At 39.3% G+C, this 21,705-nt stretch overlaps 1 protein-coding gene across 9 annotated transcripts in view; it reads right to left on the bottom strand.

Annotated features, from left to right (window-relative positions):
• DYM (dymeclin) overlaps positions 1-21,705 on the bottom strand; it is a 400,415-nt gene that overhangs the window by 70,432 nt on the left and 308,278 nt on the right. For all 9 annotated transcript variants that reach the window (XM_061400135.1, XM_061400133.1, XM_061400128.1 and 6 more), the window contains one exon: positions 11,166-11,348. In XM_061400135.1, coding sequence (XP_061256119.1) covers positions 11,166-11,348 — 183 coding nt within the window. The remainder of the gene's footprint in view (positions 1-11,165; positions 11,349-21,705) is intronic.

Here is a 21,705-nt window from a genome sequence, read left to right on the forward strand (position 1 = left end):
TATAAGAGTACAAGAGAAGATGCTTGACATGGTTTCAGTTTTCTTAAATTTACTTAGAGTTGTTTTGTGAGCTAGCATGCTATGTATCCTGGAGACTGTACAATATGCTCTAGAAAAGAATATTCTGCTGCTTTTGGAAGAAAATATTCTCTATATAATCTATTAAGTCCACTTGGTCTGAAATGCCATCTAAGGCCAATGTTTCCTTACTGATTTTCTGTCTGAATGATCTGTCCATTGGTGTTAGTGGGGCTGCACAAGGTGATTTCAAGATGAAAAGATGACCCCTGCAAATGCAGTGGGTTGTATTATAGGAAAAGAACTCTGAGCTTGGGGAACACAAACTCTTATAATGGTCAGTATGCAGGTCTCCCTTTTGTTCTAGAGGGAAACACAGACATGCCCCCAACCTTTCCCCTAACTGATTCCAAGTATCTGTACAACTTGCTCTCTACTTCTTTCAAGTCTGAGCTCAAATGTAGCTTCTCAGAGAGGTCCTCTCTGACTTCACTCTTTAGATCTTTAATTTCACAACCCTATTCCAAATAGTACTCATTATTCCTCCTTTTTTTTTTTTTTTTTGACATAGCAACTCGTAGATATTGATGTCATTTACAGAGCTAAGGAAGACTGCAGAAGAAAAAGTTGATTCATTTTGTGTTTGATTTTTTTTGGGGAAGAAAATAATGAATTCTCATTTAACCTTGTTTAACATTTGTGGAACTGTTATATAGGTAACTGAATGTGCTAAGGCAACTAGGTTTTCTATATTTCCAGGTCTGGAAATATAGAAAACATAGTATAAATTTTACACTGTCCAGAGACAAAAACAGTTCTTGCCTTTACCATACCACAAAACTATTGTTGTTCACTGTCTCTGTCCTCTACTAATAGTCAGCCATGACATTTCTTTCATGCCCTCTCCTGTTTGGTGTGGTATTTCTATTTTGTCCTGTTGCTTCAATTCAGCCAGATCGTATCATCTTATGAGTTAGATGCAGAGGCTATGTGCTAGTGGCTAATGATAATTTGGCTACCTGAAACGCACATGTATAGCTCCTTCTGCAGAAGTTGAAAGTACTCCAAAGTTAGTCACTCCTGTCTCAGACATTCACTATTGCTTAATGTCTTAATAAAAAATATCAACTCTCAACTCCCTGTCAGCTAAAAATAACAGTAGATTCATAGTCTCCTCTACCAATACTTTTCAAGGTTAACTCCATGAAAGAAGAAATAGCAAAGGTTTGCTTAAGCCAAGATTTCAGGAGCATTTAGGCGAGGGTAGGAGAAGGTAAAGTGCTGAAAGAGGCAAAAAGTGGAAATGTTATTTATATCTTTATCATGGCATTCTTTTCAAAATATGTAAAAAGAGTTTAAAATGATTTTGAATGAATTTCCAGCGTGTCCAACACTATTTTGGATGACAGTATTCAACAAAAAGTTGTTGGAAAATCTGCTCATTTAGAATCTTATTTACGTTTACCCAAGTGAACACTGAAAATATGGAGTTTATAATGAGAAGACCTGGATTAAAGGCTGAGTGATTTACTAGCTAAGTGACCTTGAACCAACAATTTCACCTCGAAGCCTTGCTCTGCCTCCCTCATGGGGATAATTTACAGGTCAAGTGAGATAGGCATATGCAAATAACCCTCAGTGATAAAGCAAACATGGGATCATTATTTAAGAGGATGACTCTATTATTTATTTATTTATTGGCTGTGCTGTGTGGCTTGCAGAATCTTAATTCCCCAACTCAGGACTGAACCTGAGGCCTGGCAGTGAAAGTGCTGAGTCCCAACCACTGGCCAGGGAATTCCCTAAGAGGATAATTCTTACATGGAGATCTGTGTTAAAAATCACCTAGGAAGCCTTCTCGCAGCCTGTTGGTTTCCTTATCTGTAAAGTGAGATAATAGTAACTAGTTTACTGATTTAAGAGGAATAAAAGGGTAAAATATGTAAAGGTACTTAAATCTTATTCCCAGCACTTAATAGAGACTCAAAAAATGTTCAGGCATAATTTATCTAGTTTTAAGAAGTGCACAACAGCACATAGCCAAATGTTTACCCTGAGGTTGCATTTTTCACTGAATACAGTTGCAGTGTCAATAAGCAGTCTATTCTAGTGACAAGGGCAGGATATAAATCTAGTTTAACACTCGCTTTTATTTCTACTGGCTTATATACTGTGAGAAAAACAGTGAGGGCCCTTCTATTTCTTCACCTTGACTCTGCTTTTTGCTTCTTCCAAAGGAGACTAAGTTTCAGATGGATGTAGTTTAAGTCCTTTGCATGGTTCTTGTATGTCCTTTCAAGAAACACACGGTCCTTCAGGGTTATTTTTAAAGTGTCAATAGCTGGTTACTTTACTTATGGAGTAAAGACTGATTTGACATCACTGGAAGTTAGAAGGAGAAAGTAAATTTCCAGGTTTGTTTTCAGACCTTTTCAGGTAGTGAATAGGCAAATCAATGAGAAACTGGAGGAACATTTAGTGAATGGTGATAGTAATCAGGCAAGATGATTACAAACAAGGGTTTTTTTTTTTAATCAAACTGCCTTGGTTTGAGTTCTGGCTTTATCACTTTCTGAATGTGTGATCATGAGCAACTTAAAATCTTTCTAAGCTGGCTTCTTTATCTGCAATTGAAAATTAAAATGAAATATACCTCACAAGTTTGTTTTTTAATGAAAATTAAGAGACATAATACATGTAAATGCTCAGCAAGCATGCTATAAAGCTAGCAGTGCTAATGATTAATAGAAAAGGAACAAATGGTTTTTGATGTGGTTTAAACATTTAACACTAAATAATCCAAACAATGTGTTGAAACATGATCATCCATCATTGATTACAGTTACGAACATAGGAAAAAATAAATTTTGAGTTAGTCTTTTAGCAGAAAGAAAGAGAAAAAAATGGGTTATTGTGAAAAGAGGTATTGGTAATTAAAGGGAAAACATTTCCTTCCAATACACCACAGATACAGTTTATCTGACATACGTTGTACACAATTCAAGTGACTATCCAGAGGAAGAAAACAAGAGTGGAAAGCGGGGAGAGGGAGGGAGGATGGAAGGAAGCAAAGGATAAAAGGAGAAAAAAGACAAGAAGGAAAGAAGAAAGAAACTGAAGTCAGAGAGGTCCAGAGAAAGGCAAAAGTTATGATAGAAAGGGGAGGAGTTTGCCATAGGGCAGACTGAAAACAATTAGGGTGACACAGGTTAGGAATATGGAAGTTAAAAAAGGATATATTGGACAGTTCTATAATTCAAAGATCTGGATAAATCTTGGAAAAAGCAGGATATTCTCCACCCTGGAACGTGAAAGAGATACATTTATAAGTACTCTAAGAAGATATTACTTTAGTACTGCATTGCCCTCTCCTAAGTGGAATTCGTAGACCCAGTTAGACATCAAGAGACCCAAGAGTGCAACAGCCATTCTGTTTACTTTGTATACACTTGAAATCTTTTATAATAAAATGTTTTTAAAATTAAAAAAAAAAAGTATAATAGGCTACAGTTCACATAAGATTAATTTAAAAGGATACAAGATCAAGAAAAAGAGAATGTGAACAGCATAGTCACAGGCTTTTGTTTTCACTGGGAATGCTCACAGTAGTCTCAGGGCTAGTCTCTGACCCTCAAATGCTAGTGCTGATGTGAGAGAAAGAGACTACAGCGGGCAGATCCAACAGCCACCCAAGCAGGGAAGCCAGATACCAAACAGAAACCAATACCCTTTGTGACACTCTCAGCTTCTAGGTCCCTGAAAAGGACACGCCTGGCTGTGAGTTTTTTTTTTTTTTTTTTTTCACTCAGGGACGCCCAAAGCTATAGTCCTTCTAGCCCAGACTCAACTTACCAACCAAATGTCATTTTATTATATTCTCATTTTGTCACGGAGAAGGCAATGGCACCCCACTCCAGTACTCTTGCCTGGAAAATCCCAGGGATGGAGGAGCCTGGTAGGCTGCAGTCCATGGGGTCGCTAAGAGTCAGATACGACTGAGCGACTTCCCTTTCACTTTTCACTTTCATGCATTGGAGAAGGAAATGGCAATCCACTCCAGTGTTCTTGCCTGGAGAATCCCAGGGATGGGGGAGCCTGGTGGGCTGCCGTCTATGGGGTCGCACAGAGTCGGACACGACTGAAGTGACTTAGCAGCAGCAGCAGCATTTTGTCACAGGAGTATTACTGAATTAACACAGCTGACATTCTACCTTCACCAGATTTCCAAGGAACAGAGCTAAAAACAGATTAACCCAGGCCAATTTTCCACGTAATAGAGAAAAGGGTTTTGTTGAACCTTTACTCGTATGCACAATGAATCGTAATCTCAGTATTTTACTCCCCAAAATGGTACTAGCAAGAACTATAAATGAATTTGGACAAATGCATCAATAGGCTGGCTAGAACTGGCTTTTTACTTTATTTTGGCTGCACCATGTGGCTTGGAGCATCTTAGTTCTCCGACTATAGATCAAACCTGTGCCCCCTGCAACGGAAGTGTGAAGTCCTAACCTCTGAACTGCCAGGAAATCTCCAGAAGTGCTTTTTAGCTATAAGCTAGCCTGTAAAGTTTGTCTTCATAGAGAAAATTGATTTCCGCTTAACACTGCGATTGTTAAGACTGCTATGAGCAATACACTATTAAGAGGAGTAAGAAGGGCTCTGCCTTTCCTATTCAGAAACTCTTTCTGGATAGTTTTTTTGAGAATTGGGATCAGAGAAGGGACTGCACTTCCTGGAGACTCTCCCTGGGAAAAAGTAGACTCTACTTTTTCCATGGAGGTAAAGATCTCTTGGTGCCTGGGTTTTCTCATCGAAGCACAGACTCTAACATGCATTCTTGGACCATAAACTAGACTACCGAGTTGTTAAAAAGAATCTAGCCAACAGAAAAAGGTAGGAATAAGCTGTGATGGATGTCTCTCGGACAACCGTTTGTTTCATGATCCTATTAACAATACTTGTCAATTTTAAAAGGAGATGCTCTTCTGGTTAAACCCAGACTTAACAAGCAGGACATGGGGCCAGAGAAGAAATATTTGAGAAGTGGCCTGAGGATGCTATCACACATCCTAAGTATCAATATATCTACATACCTGTTCATAATGGTGAGAATTTAATTACAGACCTTATATGTCAAGTTTAACTTTAAGATATAACCATGCTCATTTGAAATGATGTTTCAGCTTTATTCTAACTGCAAAGATGACAATGGTTCTCAGCTGCCCCAATTTTGTTAATGAAATCTAAATAATACTGATAGTAGTTCAGGAAAATGACAAGCATGTAAATGGCAAAATAACCTGCTATAGCTGCAACTGTCAGGTATATAGCTGAGGCAGCTTAAGGAAAGTCCATGAAAACACTAACTAAACTGACAGTGAAGAGTTTTAGTTTTTATTTCTGTTTACCAGCAATCATTACACGGCAGTGATAGGGAGCAAATCAATGAACAGATCTGCAAGAGTATACATAGTGGTATTTAACTAAACTCAGTGTAATTGTGTGGATTCCAGAGTATTTAGCAACTCACAGAACTTATGTGTTAAGAGTCTGGAATGGGAGCTTGGTTATAGTTCAAAGCTGGTTTCAATTAAGTACCTAACAAGTACACAAGACTCTACTGGGATGAGCAAAAATTAATCTACTTGGCTTATGAGAATGGATAGAACTGTTCTTAAATATCTTAAATGTGATCAGAGTCCATGCATCCATCTATGTATTGCTGTTATCCTGGAAGAAGCCAGGAAGTTTACACCTTAGAGGTCACTCTCACCCTCTTTTCCCCATCCTCAATATTATGCAGTCTCTTTCTACCTCAGCTTTTAAAACCCTCACAGATGGATGCACAGACCCCAGGCAGGAGCTTGGAGGACTCTTACTATGAGGAAACTAGGTCTAAGAAGTAACACTTAGTGATACCAACATGAAGGGGCTTGAAAAGAAATGGCCATCTTTCTTATAAAAGTTTCAGAGAGGAAACAGCAGGAGACAGAGAAACAACCAGGAAGAAATAATTAAATGAGTATTTGAAAGCTCTGAGCATGAGTTTCTAGACTAAAAGGACCCTCTAAGCACCAAATACAACTGACCAAGGCACAGCAAATCATGAAGTTTCAGGACACAGTAATAGAGAGATCCCCAAAGCTTCCCAAGACAACAGTCATATATTAAAAAAGAAGAAAAACATTTTCAGACATTAGAAACTAAAAAAATAAAAAAACCTATCTCACATATATCCTTTTCCCAGAAAGCTACAGTAGTGTAAGCTCTACCAATCTGAAGCAGTAAACCAAGAAAGAGGACTTCACAGGAGCCAAGATCAACCAAGGGGACAGCTGAGGGAAATTCTGAGAAGGTTCTGCAGTTGGGCAGGAGAACCAGAGTCCAAGCTGGCTGGGGCTGGAAGCAGTTCTCCAAGAAAAGAGTAGGACTGAGAACTGATGTCTGACTATTCTGAGAGGAGTTTTAAAGTTATGTCAGAAAGTTTGTATTTGTGTTAGTGACTGGATATTTGCAAAACATAATGAAGACAGGTCTAACAACATAACGAGAACATAACTAGAACATAACTAGAACAAAGAATCTACATAAAGATAAATAATTCAGCAGAAAAACTGGCAAAAGACTTGCCTAGGCATCACAGGAGGAAACCCAAATGAAAACCACAGTGAGGTGCTGTTACAAAAATGACAAAACTAAGGTCCACGAGGATGTGAAGCAACAGGAATTCTACACACCACCGGTCAGAGAGTAAAACGGCAGCATCCCAGGTAGCACTAGTGGTAAAGAAATCGTCTGCTAATGCAGCTTAGACGTTAACAGATGCGGTTTGATCTCTGAGTTGGGAAGATCCCCTGCAGAGGGGAATGGCAATCCACTCCAGTATTCTTGCCTGCAGAATTCCAAGGACAGAGGAGCCTGGGTGGGCTACAGTCCATAGGTTCGCATAAAGTTGGATATGACTGAAGCAACTTAGCAGAGCACATACATAACAAAGGAAATGGTCCATGTTATGCAGCAATTTCACTATGAGGTGCACACCCTGGAGGAAGGTATGCACCTGTGCTCAGTCATGATGGAAATAACTGTACATATTTATACTCATGCAATAATTATTTAAAATCTTCCTAAATTTAAGTAAATGATATGCAAATAGCTGACTCACTGGGAAAGTCCCCAGTGCTGGGAAAGATTGAGGGCAGAAGGAGAAGAGGGCGTCAGAGAATGAGATGGCTGGATGACATCACCAATGCAATAAACATGAACTTGGGCAAACTTCGGGAGATGGTGAGGGACAGGGAGGCCTCGCATGCTGCTGTTCATGGGGTGGCAAAGAGTCGGACACGACTGGGCGACTGAACAACAGCAAATTTAAGTAAAACAAGGACAGGGATGGTAGTTCTTCAGCTTCCTCTTGTGCACAGCAACTGTGAACCTGATGAGCTATACAACAAATATCTGTGGAATCAAATCGAATTGGGAAACATTAATATAGCAATAGAAGGCTTAGCAGAAAAATCTTTTTAAAAAGAACAGGAAGTGAAGGTTCACAGAACTGTGAAAAATGTTCAATCACACTAATTATGAAAGAAATAAAAATTAAAAACAATAATGAAATACCATTTTTAATACAAAATAGCAAATCCTGAAATAAATATAATACTCAAAGCTGTAAAAGTAGTGAGGTAGATCCTCTCATAGGTCACTTACAGAAGTAAGAGATGATGCACAGACACATGAGTTGTACAATACATCTAAACAGCAATTTGACATGGGGTGAATCTCGAAGATACAGACAACTCTGACAGTAAGAACTAGTACAATTTCAGTTTAAGACTACACCAACAACAGAACTAAAAAAGGTGAGCTATAATTTATTTAGAAGCTGTTAATTATGAATTAATTACAAAATATTACAATCAAATAAGCAATAATGGGGTAAGGGTTAACATATTTTAGGACCTCCATAATCCAGGTTAATGTTGTTCAGTCGCTAAATTGTGTCTGACTTTTTGTGACCTCATGAACTGTGGCATGCTCCTCTGTCCTCCACCGTCTCCCAGAGTTTGCTCATATTTATGTCCACTGAGTGTTGATACTATCCAACTATCTCTCTCTCAACTGCCCCCTTCTCCTCCTGCCCTCAATCTTTCCGGCATCAGTGTCTTTTCCAAAGAGTCGTCTCTTCGCATCAGGTGGCCAAAGTATCGTAACTTCAGCTTCAGTAACAGTTCTTCCAACGAATATCCAGGGTTCATCTCCTTTAGGATAGACTGGTTTGATCTCCTTGCAGTCCAAAGGACTCTCAAGTTTTCTCCAGCATCACAATTTGAAAGCATCAATTCTGCGCTCAGACTTATTTATGCTCCAACTCCCACATCTGTACATGACTACCAGAAAAACCACAGCTTTGACTACAAGGATCTCTGTCAGCAAACTGATACACTGTCTAGGTTTGTCATAGCTTTCCTTCCAAAGAGCAAGCGTCTTTTAACTTCATGACTGCGGACATTGTCTCTCTGGAGTGATTTTGGAGCCCAAGAAAATTAAATCTGTCACTATTTCCACTTTGCCCCCATCTATTTGCCATGAAGTGATGGGACCAGGTGCCATGATCTTAGTTTTTTGAATGCTGAGTTTTAAGCCAGGTTTTTCACTCTCCTCTTTCACCCTCATCAAGAGGCTCTTTGGTTCCTCTTTGCTTTCTGCCATTAGAGTGGTATCAACTGCATATCTGAAGTTGTTGATATTTCTCCTGGAAACCTTGATTCCAGCTTGTGTACATTTTGCATGATGTACTCAGCATAGAAGTTAAATAAGCAGGATGACAATATACGGTCTTGTCATACTCTTTTCCCAATTCTGAACCATTCAACTGGTCCATGTCTGGTTCTAACTTTTGCTTCTTGATCCACATACAAGTTTCTCAGGAGACAGGTAAGGTGGTCTGGTATTTCCAACTCTTTAAGAATTTTCCACAGTTTGTTGTGATCCACACAGAGGCTTCAGGGTAGTCAATGAAGCAGTAGTAGATGTTTTTCTGGAACTCCCTTGCTTTCTCCATGATCCAATGAATGTTGGCAATTTGATCTCTAGTTCCTCTGTCTTCTCTAAATCCATTTTGTACATCTGGAAGTTCCCGGTTCACATACTGCTGAAGCTAACTGAAGGATTTTGAGCATTACCTTATTTGCATGTGAAATGAGCACAAGTGCATGGGAGTTTGAACATTCTTTGGCATTGCCCTTCTTTGGGACTGGAATGAAAACTGATCTTTTCCAATCTTGTGGCCACTGCTGAGTTTTCCTAACTTGCTGACATATTGACTTTAATGGCATCATCTTTTAGGATTTGAAATAGCTCAGCTGGAATTTTGCCACTTAAGGCCCACTTGACTTCATATTCCAGGATGCCCAGCTCCAGGTGAGTGACCACACCAGTGTGGTTAATCAGGTCTGTAAGATGTTTTTTGTATGGTTCTAATGTGTGTTCTTGCCTGGAGAGTCTTGGGGATGGTGGAACCTGGTGGGCTGCTGTCTGTGGGGTTGCACAGAGTCAGACACGACTGAAGCGACTTAGCAGCAGCAGCAGCAATGCGTATTCCTGCCACTTCTTGATCTCTTCTGTTTCTGTTAGGTCCTTACCATTTCTGTCCTTTGTCATGTCCATCTTTGCATGAAATATCCCTTGATATCTCCAATTTTCTTGAAGAGATTTCTAGTGTTTCCCATTTTATTGTTTTCCTCTATTTCTTTGCACTGTTCACCTAACAAGGCTTTCTTATCTCTTCTTTTTATTCTCTGGAACTCTGCATTCAGTTGGTATTATCTTTTCCTTTCTCCTTTGCCTTTTGCTTATCTTTTTTCCTAAACTATTTGTAAAACTTCCTCAGACAACCACTTTGCCTTCTTGCATTTCTTTTCCTTTGGGACGGTTTTGGTCACTGGTTCCCGTACAATGTTACCCCAAGGCCAAACTTGTACCCCAAGGCCAAACTTGCCTGTATATCAGGCATCTCTTGACTTCCTACTTTTGCACTGCGATCCCCTATGATGAAAAGGACATCTTTTTTTGGTGTTACTTCTAAAATTATTGTAGGTCTTCACAGAACCAGTTAGTTTCAGCTTCTTCAGCATCAGTGGTTGGGGCATAGACTTGGATTACTGTAATGTTGAATGGTTTGCCTTGGAAATGAACTGAGATCATTCTATTGCTTTTGAGGTTGCACCCTAGTACTGCGTTTCGCTTTTTTGTTGACTATGAGGGCTATTCCATTTCTCCTAAGGAATTCTTGCCCACGGTAGTAGATATAACAGTCGTTTGAATTAAATCCGCATTCCCATCCATTTTAGTTCACTGACTCCTAAGATGTCAGTGTCCATTCTTGCCATCTCCTGCTCGATCACGTCCAGTTTACCTTGATTCATGGACCTAACATTTCAGGTTCCTAAGAAATATATTCTTTATAGCACTGGACTTTACTTTCCCCATCAGACACATTTACAACTGAGGGTCGTTTCCACTTTGGCCCAGCTGCTTCCTTCTTTCTGAAGCTGTTGGTAACTGCCCTCCATTCTACCCCAGTAGCATACGGGACACCTTCCGACCTGCAGGGCTCAGCTTCTGGTGTCAAATCTTCTTCCCCTTTCATATGTCCATGGGTTTCTCCAGCAAGAATACTCGAGTGGGTTGCCATTTCCTCCTCCAGTGGACCCCGTTTTGTCAGAACTCTGCACTATGACTGTTCCTCTTGGGTGGCCTGGCACAGAGTGGCTCATAGCTTCAAGCCCCTTTGACATGCCATGACAAGGCTGTGATCCATGAAATACAGGTTATATATTATTAGAATGTGAGATTTTCAAAGAATTAATATCACAGGAAAATGTGTTAAGTAAAAATAGCAGAATCCAGAACTATTAAGATATAAAATATGATCTCAGTTCTCCTAAAGACATATATGTGCATGTATATATATATATGTGTCTGTATATAATACATATACACATGTGGAAGGTGACAATTGTTGGAATAGATGGCAAATACAGTTAAAATTCAAGAGACTATTGTAGGTTTTTTTTTTCAAGTTTTGTTAAACTTTCTCTGTTTAAAAAAGAATAACAGTAAATATCTCCATTTACACTTACCAGATCAATATTTTGCATGATATCCTGAAATGAAGGATGAGTTCGAAATTGTTCAAAGAGATCTCGTTTGTAAAGAAGCGCATATACCAAGTTTGGATTGTGATGAAGAGAATTAGTCAGGCAGGAGTTGATGATCTCTAACATCATTCGAATCACTTCTTCAATGACATTTAGGTCTTGTGCCTGATAAAGAAAGAAAATCCCCATAAGAGTCAGTATTTTCCTCCTTGACATCGAATTAATTAGAATGAGGGCAACTGCTTTACAATTATAACAGCATTGGAAAGATCATGCACAAGAACTCTTCAAGATTATTTTTGTCAAGAATTTTTAGAGTTAAGTTTATCGGTTACTAAAGGATTTGAGTTATAACTTTTGAACTAAATATGGTGATAATCATAAATTTCACATTAATAAATTTTAGACTTTCTAATCTAAAAGAAAATTTGGAGCTTTGATTAATAGATCCTCATCTGTACTCTTATCAGTGTACCACCTTAAATCACTAAACTTGCTCAATATAAAGTGATAGTAGAGTCTTATCAATTCCAAGAAGAATTTCTAATTCGGAATATGACCTCACTTTTCTACACTGTCATTCAATGTTCATATTTACAGATAAACAGCCTAATGTTTTGTTTCTGTTTCCTGAGAGGTAATAGTCTTTGGGAATCTGAATGTGAAATAGTACATAGAGCAAAATTCAAAGTAAGTAATCAACACATCTCTTGAAAGAAAGAACAATGGAAGGCAAAAACATAGGTGAATATGACACTTTCCTTCTTCTCAGTTTTCTAAATTATGTTTGACAGTTGGGGCAAAAATTGTAACACTGATGTGGCTCTCAATGGATGCAAAGGAACACCTAAGACAACTATATTATAAACCAGGGAGAGCAAAGGAATTTAAAGAGAGGATACTTTCTACCTCTCATTTGAATTGGGAAAATGTCAACACTACTAGATGCAGCAAGTTATGTAAGTTATATATGTAAAGGGTCTAGAGCAAATCCATGCAAAGAGATTACAATAATTAAAATCTGAACAACAACAGAGTGGATTAAAAATACATGATGCAACTATACGCTATCTACAAGAAACTTCAAATGTAACTCACTTTAAATAAAGTTAGATTGAAGGTAAAAAAATGGAAAAAGATATAACATGAACTATTAATCAAAATAAAGTAGGAATGACTTATTATGAGGTAAAATACACTTCACATCTAAGACTGCATGGCTTACAAAATAAAAAATATTTACTATCTGGACTCTGGTGGAAAAGTTTACCACCCCGATCTAGCACACAAAAAGGTATACTTATTTCCATACAATTTACCTCCACCTGTATTGGTTTATGGCACCCCACTCCAGTACTTTTGCCTAGAAAACCCCATGGACAGAGGAGCCTGGTAGGCTGCAGTCCATGGGTCACTAGAGTCAGACACGACTGAGCGACTTCACTTTCACTTTTCACTTTCATGCATTGGAGAAGGAAATGGCAACCCACTCCAGTGTTCTTGCCTGGAGAATCCCAGGGACGGGGAAGCCTGGTGGGCTGCCATCTATGGGGTCGCACAGAGTTGGACACGACTGAAGCGACTTAGCAGTAGCAGCAGCAGCAGTATTGTTTTAAGAACATCCAGCAACAAATCAACATTTATGGGACAGAAAAAAAGGAAAGCAAAATCAATGTGCAAGGGATAAAGTGGCCCAGTGGATAAGAAACACCTGCCAATACAGGAGACATGGGTTCTAGCATGTGGGAGACCCCACATGCTGCGGAGAGGCAGCTAAGCCTGTGTGCCACAACTCCTGAGCCTGCACCTTGGAGCCCGCGAGCTGCAACTACTGAAGCCCACGTGCTCTAAAGTCCTGCCCCGTAACGAGAGGAGCCACTGCAATGAGAAGCCCACATGCTGCAGGTAGAGAACAGCCTCTGCTCACCGCAACTAGAGAAAACCTGTACGCAATAACGAAGACCACTGTAACCAATAAATAAATTTAAAAAAAAAAAAGATAAAATATTGCTATTTACCTCCTGAACAAGATCAAAGGAGGTTAATACACTTTAACTTCTCCTTGAACAGAAAAGTGCTGACCCCATTCTTCCTTGTTTTGTTACAGTTGCTTAGGTTTTTAATTTCATGTTTTTAAAAAAAACCCATAAATTGGTTTTAAAAAAATCAGTACTCAGGCCAGTTTTCATTCCAATCTCAAAGAAGGGAAAATGCCAAATAATGTTCAAACTACCACACAACTGCACTCATTTCACATGCTAGCAATGTAATGCTAAAAATCCTTCAAGCTAGCTTCAACAGCATGTAAACTGAGAACTTCCAGATGTACACGCTGGATTTAGAAAAGGCAGAGGAACGAGGGATCAAATTGCCAACATCCACTGGATCACAGAAAAAGCAAGATCATTCCAGAAAAACATCTACTTCTGCTTCATTGACTACACTGAAGCCTTTGACTGTAGAGATCACAACAAACTGGAAAATTCTTCAGAGATGGGAATACCAGGCCACCTTACTTGTCTCCTGAGAAATCTGCATGCAGCTTAAGAAGCAACAGTTAGAACCAGACATGAAACAACGAACTGGTTCAAAATTGGGAAAGGAGTATGTCAAGGCTGTATACTGTCACCCTGCTTATTTAACTTATATGCAGAGTACATCATGAGAAATGCTGGGCTGGATGAAGCAGAAGCTGGACTCGAGATTGCAGGGAGAAATATCGATAACCTGAGATATGTAGATGATACCATCCTTATGGCAGAAAGTGAAGAGGAACTAAAGAGCCTCTTGATGAAAGTGAAAGAGAAGAGTGAAAAACCTGGCTTAAAACTCAACATTTGGAAAACGAAGATCATGGCATCCAGTCTCATCACTTCATGGCAAATAGTTGGGGAAAAAATGGGAACAGTGATAGACTTTATTTTCTTGGGATCCAAATTCACTGTGGACAGTGACTGCAGCTGTGAAATTAAAATACGCTTGCTCTTTGGAAGACAAGCTATGACAAACCTAGACAACATATTAAGAAACAGAGACATTACTTTGCCTACAAAGGTCCATATAGTCAAAGCTATGGTTTTTCTGGTAGTCCTGTACAGATGTGAGAGCTGGACAATAAAAAAGTCTGAGCACCAAAGAACTGATTCTTTAGAACTGTGGAGCTGGAGAAGATTCTTAAGAGTCTCTTGGAAAGCAAGGAGATCAAACCAGTCAATCCTAAAGGAAATTGATCCTGAATATTCACTGGAAGGACTGATGCTGAAGCTGAAACTCCAATACTTTGGCCATTTGATGTGAAGAGCCAACTCACTGGAAAAGACCCTGATGCTGGAGAAGATTGAAGGCAGGAGGAGAAGGGGATAACAGAGGATGAGATGGTTGGATGGCATCACTGACTCGATGAACATGAGTTTGAACAAACTCCGGGAGATGGTGAAGGACAGGGAAGCTTGGCATGCTGCAGTCCATTGGGTCACAAACAGTTGGACAGGACTGAGCATCTGAACAAAAAGTCAGCAGTTAACTAAGTTGACATATGGATTTCAGTGCACACCACTAGTTCTTGCATTCCGCTTCTCTACAGGTAAACTTTTCTTCTATTTGAAGTACATCCTTTAATAGTGCTTTCAGTGAAGTCCATGGATAATAAACTCTCTCAGTCCTAGCGTGGTTGAAATATGTATTTTACATTCACTCTTGTATCTCATCTGGGTATAGAATTAGTTACTTCTTTACAAACTTAAAAGATACGTGTTCACTTGATTCTGGCATCTGTTTTTGGCTTTGAGCAGTTTATTATACAAACCTAACTACTGCTGCCCTGTGGAAAAGCATTTTGATAGCCTTTAAGATTTATTTTTCATTCTTTAACACTCTTGAGTTTCACAACCATGTGTTTCAGTGTTGATTTATCTTTATTTATCCTGCTTAGTATTCAGAGTGTTCTTTCCATCTGACAACCTAGTCTCTTCCACAAAGATAATTTGGATAATTTTTTCTCATTATCTTACAGTTTACTAACCGTCTTTGATACTGCCCAGTTTAGAATTTGTCTACTGAGCTTTCAAATCTAATGACTATATTTTTCATTCTAAGCTTTCTAATGAAATAGTTCTGAGTCATGTTCTTGTTTCATTTCATCATTTTTATATTTATTTATTCTTAACAAATACTATATCCTTCATTTATCTTTGAGGATATTAAAAATACTTGAGTACTTTCAACATTATCCTATTAATTTTTGCTTCTTTTTGGATAAACTTACCTTAAACATGATCATGACTATGTTGGCTGTCTTTCTTAGTATTAAGTTAGATTTTAGCATATATTTTGGAATTTTGGTTATGTAGGCTCACTTAGTATGGCTTAATCCCCCCACGCCTACAGGTCATGCAGTAGCTTTCTAGAGCTCCCAGTCTGAAATGAGGTCTCATCATTGGTTTATCAGGGCTGCTGCCATGCAATCACATTAAAGGCAGGATAAGCAAGGTCTGTCACCAAGCCACATCCCCTCACAATAGGCTCAAGGTTCCAGAGTGAGGCTGGTTCTGAGTCTTCCCACCTTCCTAGACACAGAACTTAAGGGTCATCATTAGTGCCTCTACTCAGGCTCTTTTCAGTAAGGGGTCTATTCTACCTCTTAGTTTCTAGCAGGGAACCCGGCACTACCGTGCTGCCTCCCAAGGGCCCCTGAGTGCTGTGCCTGCCTTGCAGCAGCTGAGCTCCCAGCCACTCCTGCCTCCTTCCAGACAAGAAGCTTGGCAGCCTCACAGCTTCAGACCCTGCTATCTGCTTCGAGTGCTTTTTCTATTTCTCGTTGATCAAGAAGTTCCCTCTCTCATTTTAGGGTGAGGCTATATGGCTTCAAGGGTTTTTTTTTTCTAGTTATGGTTCATCTATTACTTTTATGTGTTTGGAGCAAAGAAAAGGGATTAGCCTTCATATTGGGAACTGACAACATAATTGTGATTATAGTTCTCTCGATTGTATTTTCATCTTACATTGCTACTTGAATTAGAAGAGGAGAAAGGAACTCTGAGTTCAGAATTTTCTCTCAAATTTCTCTCATCTAAGAGCAACCCAGTGAGACAGTATGACTATCATAGTAATACAAGTCAAAACATTAGCTTTCTGCAGAATTTCATGTTCCTAAGTATTCTGTACCCATTTATGTTACATATAACATTAGGACCCTTAAGTCCTAATATATTAAACTTAAATATAAAAAACGAATTACCTATTGATAGCTTACACTTTCTGCTTTCAAACATATTGATAATTTATTCTCGATGTTTTATTAAATAATTTGCTACAACAAACAGGATAATATACTCAACCCCCAAACAGGTACCTGCTCATTTAAACCCAAACCAAACTACTGATCATTTATTTTATCCCCAAGTCAGGTATAGAATAAACTGGAAACTACCTCAATAAGTATACTCCACATTAGGTTTCAATTTACATTCATCAGTCTGACTGAGGCTCCTTAGAAGTTATACTAATTCTCTTATACTTAAAGGAATTACTAGGTATTTTACTTCCTTTTTTAACTGTTTCTGTGACAAGTTCTAATTCTAACGCTATCTTTCAAAGATTGTTTTCAGCTGCAGATTTATAAATTAAATGTCAAGAACAAAGTTTTTCTGACATTACTAAAATTGACTGAAAATATAATTAAAGGAACTAGAGCAAAGACATTTTACACAATATCATATTTTGCCATATTGTCACTCACACTAGAAAGCATACTGTATATTTTAATGTTGCAAAACAATTACAAAACAAAAATGAGAAATTGAATGTAATTCAGAAATTAAAAATAAGCTTAAATTAGGGAGTGGTTGATTATAAATTTTCTGATAATACCTATTTTAACATGTAACTCTATAAATCATTTAAATTTTAAATACTATTACAGAAAGAACATAAAGATAACTGCCTTTCCAAAGTGGATAAATTAATGCAAATGTTGTAAGTGCAAAGAATCACATCTCTTAGCTTTAGATATGTGCTAAATCCCATTTTTATTAATTTACAAAACTAGTCCTTTAGGGAAGTGTATAAATTACATTTACATAGTTAACATTTATGGAATAAAATAAAGTTTTTTAAAAAGACATGTTTTCTTTTTTTTAAAAGACACATTTCCAAAAACTAACCAAAATTAGCTTTGTCAGAGATAAAATCAGATGGTTCATTGGTAGAGCAGCAAAATACGTGGAGAATATTGTGTCTTTTTCATTCATGGTATTTTCTTTTTAGTACATACAACTTCCATGCCAGGAATGGATCCCACGTCAAACAGACTTTCTTCTCAAAAAAAAAAAAAAAAAAAAAAAAAAGGCCAGGCTTATTTTATTGCAGAAAATCTCAAATGTAAATACAAGGGCCTTGAGAAAACGGCCCTTTTCAGATGTTCTGATGGTTTTGTACATGCTGGTAATGAACGGTGAGCACGATCTGTGCTAAGTAGTGAGTTCATGTCAAATGGACAAGCTGGCAGCTGTGGGAGCACCTTACCCTGTCAACAGCAGTCAGGGCTGCTTCATTATATAAACTTCCTTTTTCTTTTAAGAGGGAATTTATACAGTTAAATAGTTCCAAATCATTTATTTTTAGTTTCCTTAAGAGAAGCATATGTATCTTGTTTGTATTAGTTTTGGGGGGATTCCAAAAGAGTTGTCTAAATTTCCTGCATTTTCAGCAGAAAATAAAAACCTTCAACAAAATTAATGGGACTTGGCCAAAGTGGGGGAGAGTGGGGCGGAAGCTACAGGAAAGACTCTTTTTTTTTAAAGTTAACGTGCAAATGGCCTTCAAAGCTAGTCATTCAGTGATGGAATCTTGCTATCTCTCTGTTGTTAAAATTCACTGGCACACTGCTGAAAAGCTTTGTGACCATGCTATTTCCAGCCAGAACTGGAATTGTCCCAGAATATAGAGATTCTGACAGCAAGAACTAGCTTTCTACTACATACAGAATTACAGCTGAAGAATAATCCTGCGATCAGAGGAAATGATGTGAACCATTAATAACGTGGGGGGCAGGGGGGGAGAAGGCTGAGGCTGAAGAAGGCTGAAGGCTGAGGTCTGGCACCACTGTCTTGGGTAAAATGAAGTGGTCGTTTTCTTCATCCCTTGGGCCGGGTCTGAATGTGGCCCATGAGCCTAAACTAGAATCCTGGGAAGCCTGTTATTTACAGCATGCTTACTGGTGGCGGGAAAGCAAGATAATGGTGACTGCCCGGGGACATGGGTTAACTTTACATGTTTTTGCACACCTGGAAAACAGCCAAAGAACTCCAAAAAAGGAATGTGCTGATTGAAATCCAGCTAGGCTGCAGCCCCCCAACAAGTGTCTACCTTAGCCGGCTACTCACACTGGGCAGCACTGGGGTGTGGAACTGTGCTTCTCACCCCTCCCCTGGCCCTCCCGTTGGCAGAAGAGAGTAAACACACATGGAGCTTTTTTTTTTTTTTTTGGAGCTTTTTTTAAAACAAGGAAATATTAATTAATTCATTTAGGCCATGCCATGTAGCATGCAGGATCTTAGTTCCCTGACCAGGGATCGAACCCAGGCCCCCTGCACTGGGAGTGCAGAGTCTTAACCACTGGACCACCAAAGAAGCCCCCTGAGCTTGGAGTTTTCCATTTTGTTCTTAAAAATGCAGTGTTTTGGGACTTCCCTGGTGCTCCAGTAGTTAAGAATCCACTTTGCAACGCAGGGGACACGGGTTCTATCCCTGGTTGGGTCACTAAAATCCCACATACCGCAGAGCAACCAAGGCAGAGGGCTACATCTATTGAGTCGGCGTGCTCTGGAGCCCGTACGCCACAACTGGAGAACCTGAGTGCCACGACAAAAGATCCCTCACGATACAGTGAAGATTCAGGGTGCCGCAACTAAGACCTGACACAGCCAAATCAGTAATTTTTTTTGAAACAGAAATATTTTATATTAAGGATTAGTATTCATGTCTGCTCTTCTCCAAAATACACTGTTTATTATCAAACCAATGGCCTTCCAGATCCTATAAAAGTAACATCTAAGTAAAATAATTCTCTAGGAAGATGTACTGCTTTTTTTAAAATGACTTTGACAGTTTACTGAGTGCTTCCTATCACCCCACTTTGAGATATGAGAGTCCCAGCTCCATCCCAATTCTGCCAGTAACTAGCTATGTGAGTTTAAGGAGCCACTTAACCTGAGTTGCAGTTTTTTATTTGCGAAAATAAGTGCTTGTGAGATTTAAAAAAATCCCTTCCTAGTCTTAAGTCTTAATTTCCATAAAGAATGCAGAAAATACTGAATTCAGAAAGCAAATTTTATTAGACTAACCAAAAATGTTAACTCATAGTAGAAAAATGTTTACAGTGACCTCAAACTTCAGTAAAATTTAGAATTTACTTTAGATTACTGTGGCACCTAAGTGTCACTGTTCACTTAGAAAGGGAAAACACAAAACAAAACAAACTTTGAGAACAAAAATGCATAGGGCTAAGTTCGAAAACAGTCAGTGTCTAAACCAGGGAATCTACTGATTCTTCTATAACTCACTTTTTTTGCAGTATTTGTTAATTATCTTTGATATTGTTAATGCATAGAAGGGAAATAATCCCTAAAGTCTAGGTTAGGGATTTCACACAAACATCAGAGACCTCAGATGCTTGGTGTTCTTTTTTCATTCTTTCTTGGGGAGAAGGATGGGTAGTGCTAAGAAAGGCAGTAAAGCATCACACATAAGACAGCTGTAGCTCTGATGTTTAAAAAAAGGGAAAAAGGAAAAAAAGAGGTAGCTACAAGTTAATAGAGAGAAGCTCTAACGTGGGTTCTTGTCTCAGTTTTGCTATCAACTGGACAAGTCCCTTTCTGGGTCTCAAATATAAAACAAATGGGCACTTTGGGCAACGCACGGAAGCACTAAGAGACCCAGATCGACTTCTGCTTAGGATGTGGAAAGCGGCAAAGAATGCCATCTCCTACCGTAACAAGGAGGAATAGCCAGATAATTTAATAGTCAAATAATCTTCTTAAGGCCATCAGAAAATGATTCTGCAAGGCAATCAAGAGAAATGAATTCCCAAGAGGGACAAGCCCCTCTAAGGAAGGAAGGAAGACAAGCACTCCCTCGCTTTTGGCCAAGCGCAGGCAGAACAGGTGGTCTCCACAGAAGCGGGTAAGAAGAAATCAGCTACAATTTTAATGAATTCTTAACCGCTCAGTGTGGTCTAGCGTGTCAGTCTGCAAAGCGAGAGACAGCCTCAGATCCAGTGAAGTCTGCACTCACCCAAAAGTTCTCTTCCACCGGCCTCCACCAGGCGCTCAGGAGCCCCTCCATTTGGCTCAGGCTTACAGAAGGTGACCAGCTGCAGCTGCAGGCAGGCACCAAGACTTTGCACCTTCCCAGACTTTCTTCACATGCTAAGCAAAAGCCTTAAGCTATTGGAGGAGCAAACCCTTTTAGCCTAGAGCACACGCAAATTTTCACTGTTTCTAGGGGAGAAGTAGGAACAAAACCCAACTGCTCCTGAATGAGAAACAATAACCCTCTTATCCCGAGGACGTAGGCAAAGATCCATTCTGGCCGAAGGGACAGAAACAAAAACCTAACACTGGAGGTTGGGACCAGGATCTCATGCCTCTACCAATACCAAGTGGATGTCTACTATCACTGGGGAAGGGGCACTCAACTCCCACTCAAGGCCCACCACAGATATTAGGCAATTTGATTGCCAAGGGGAGGAGAGGCAGAGATGCTGAGAAAGCCCTACCTCTAAGACCCAGGTGCAACTAAGGACTCCCCAAGATTAAGGCTGGACCAGGACAATAGAAAATACTCCTTCTCTTCTCTAACTCCACTACATGGACTGCTGAAAGCAGAGTATGGTAAAGGAATACTGGAAAAAACCCACAAAACGCAGACCCATTCTTTAAACACAGGTAACAACTGCTGCGGGAAGTTGAAGTTGGTGGTACAATGAAGATACAAAACCCAAACTCAACTCGGGTCCTAACCGGAAGGATCCAACTCCATATTGGCAGCCTAGCAGCAGAGGTGTGCCCTTTTACAGTCATAATTTTTGCTTCAGATTCTGTTTCTATTCAATGCCAGACACAATGTTTGGCATTGAATACAAAATTATAAGATACACAAAATAAGTGATATGACCCATAAGTAAAACAGAACATATGATCTGGTAGATGCTGGGGACTAAGCCCCAAGACAGAGTAGAATGACGTGTGCTCGTCGTCTCCTGCGGGAACACCAAAATCGCATCTCGCTGCTGAACAACCATCGACAGGAGGATGTTGGAACCCACCAAAAGAAGATACCCCTTGTCCAAGGACAAAAGAGAAGCTTCAATGAGCCAGTAAGAGGGGTGCAATCATGTTAAAATCAAACCTCATGCCTGCCAGAGACTTTTGGAGGGCACAAGCAGAACTGTGTGCACTAAGACCCAGGGAAAGGACCAGTGACCCCCCATAAGAGACTGAGCCAGGCCTGCCTGCGAGTGTTT

This window comes from Bos javanicus, chromosome 24 (assembly GCF_032452875.1).
Source record: "Bos javanicus breed banteng chromosome 24, ARS-OSU_banteng_1.0, whole genome shotgun sequence".
Taxonomy (NCBI): domain Eukaryota; kingdom Metazoa; phylum Chordata; class Mammalia; order Artiodactyla; family Bovidae; genus Bos; species Bos javanicus.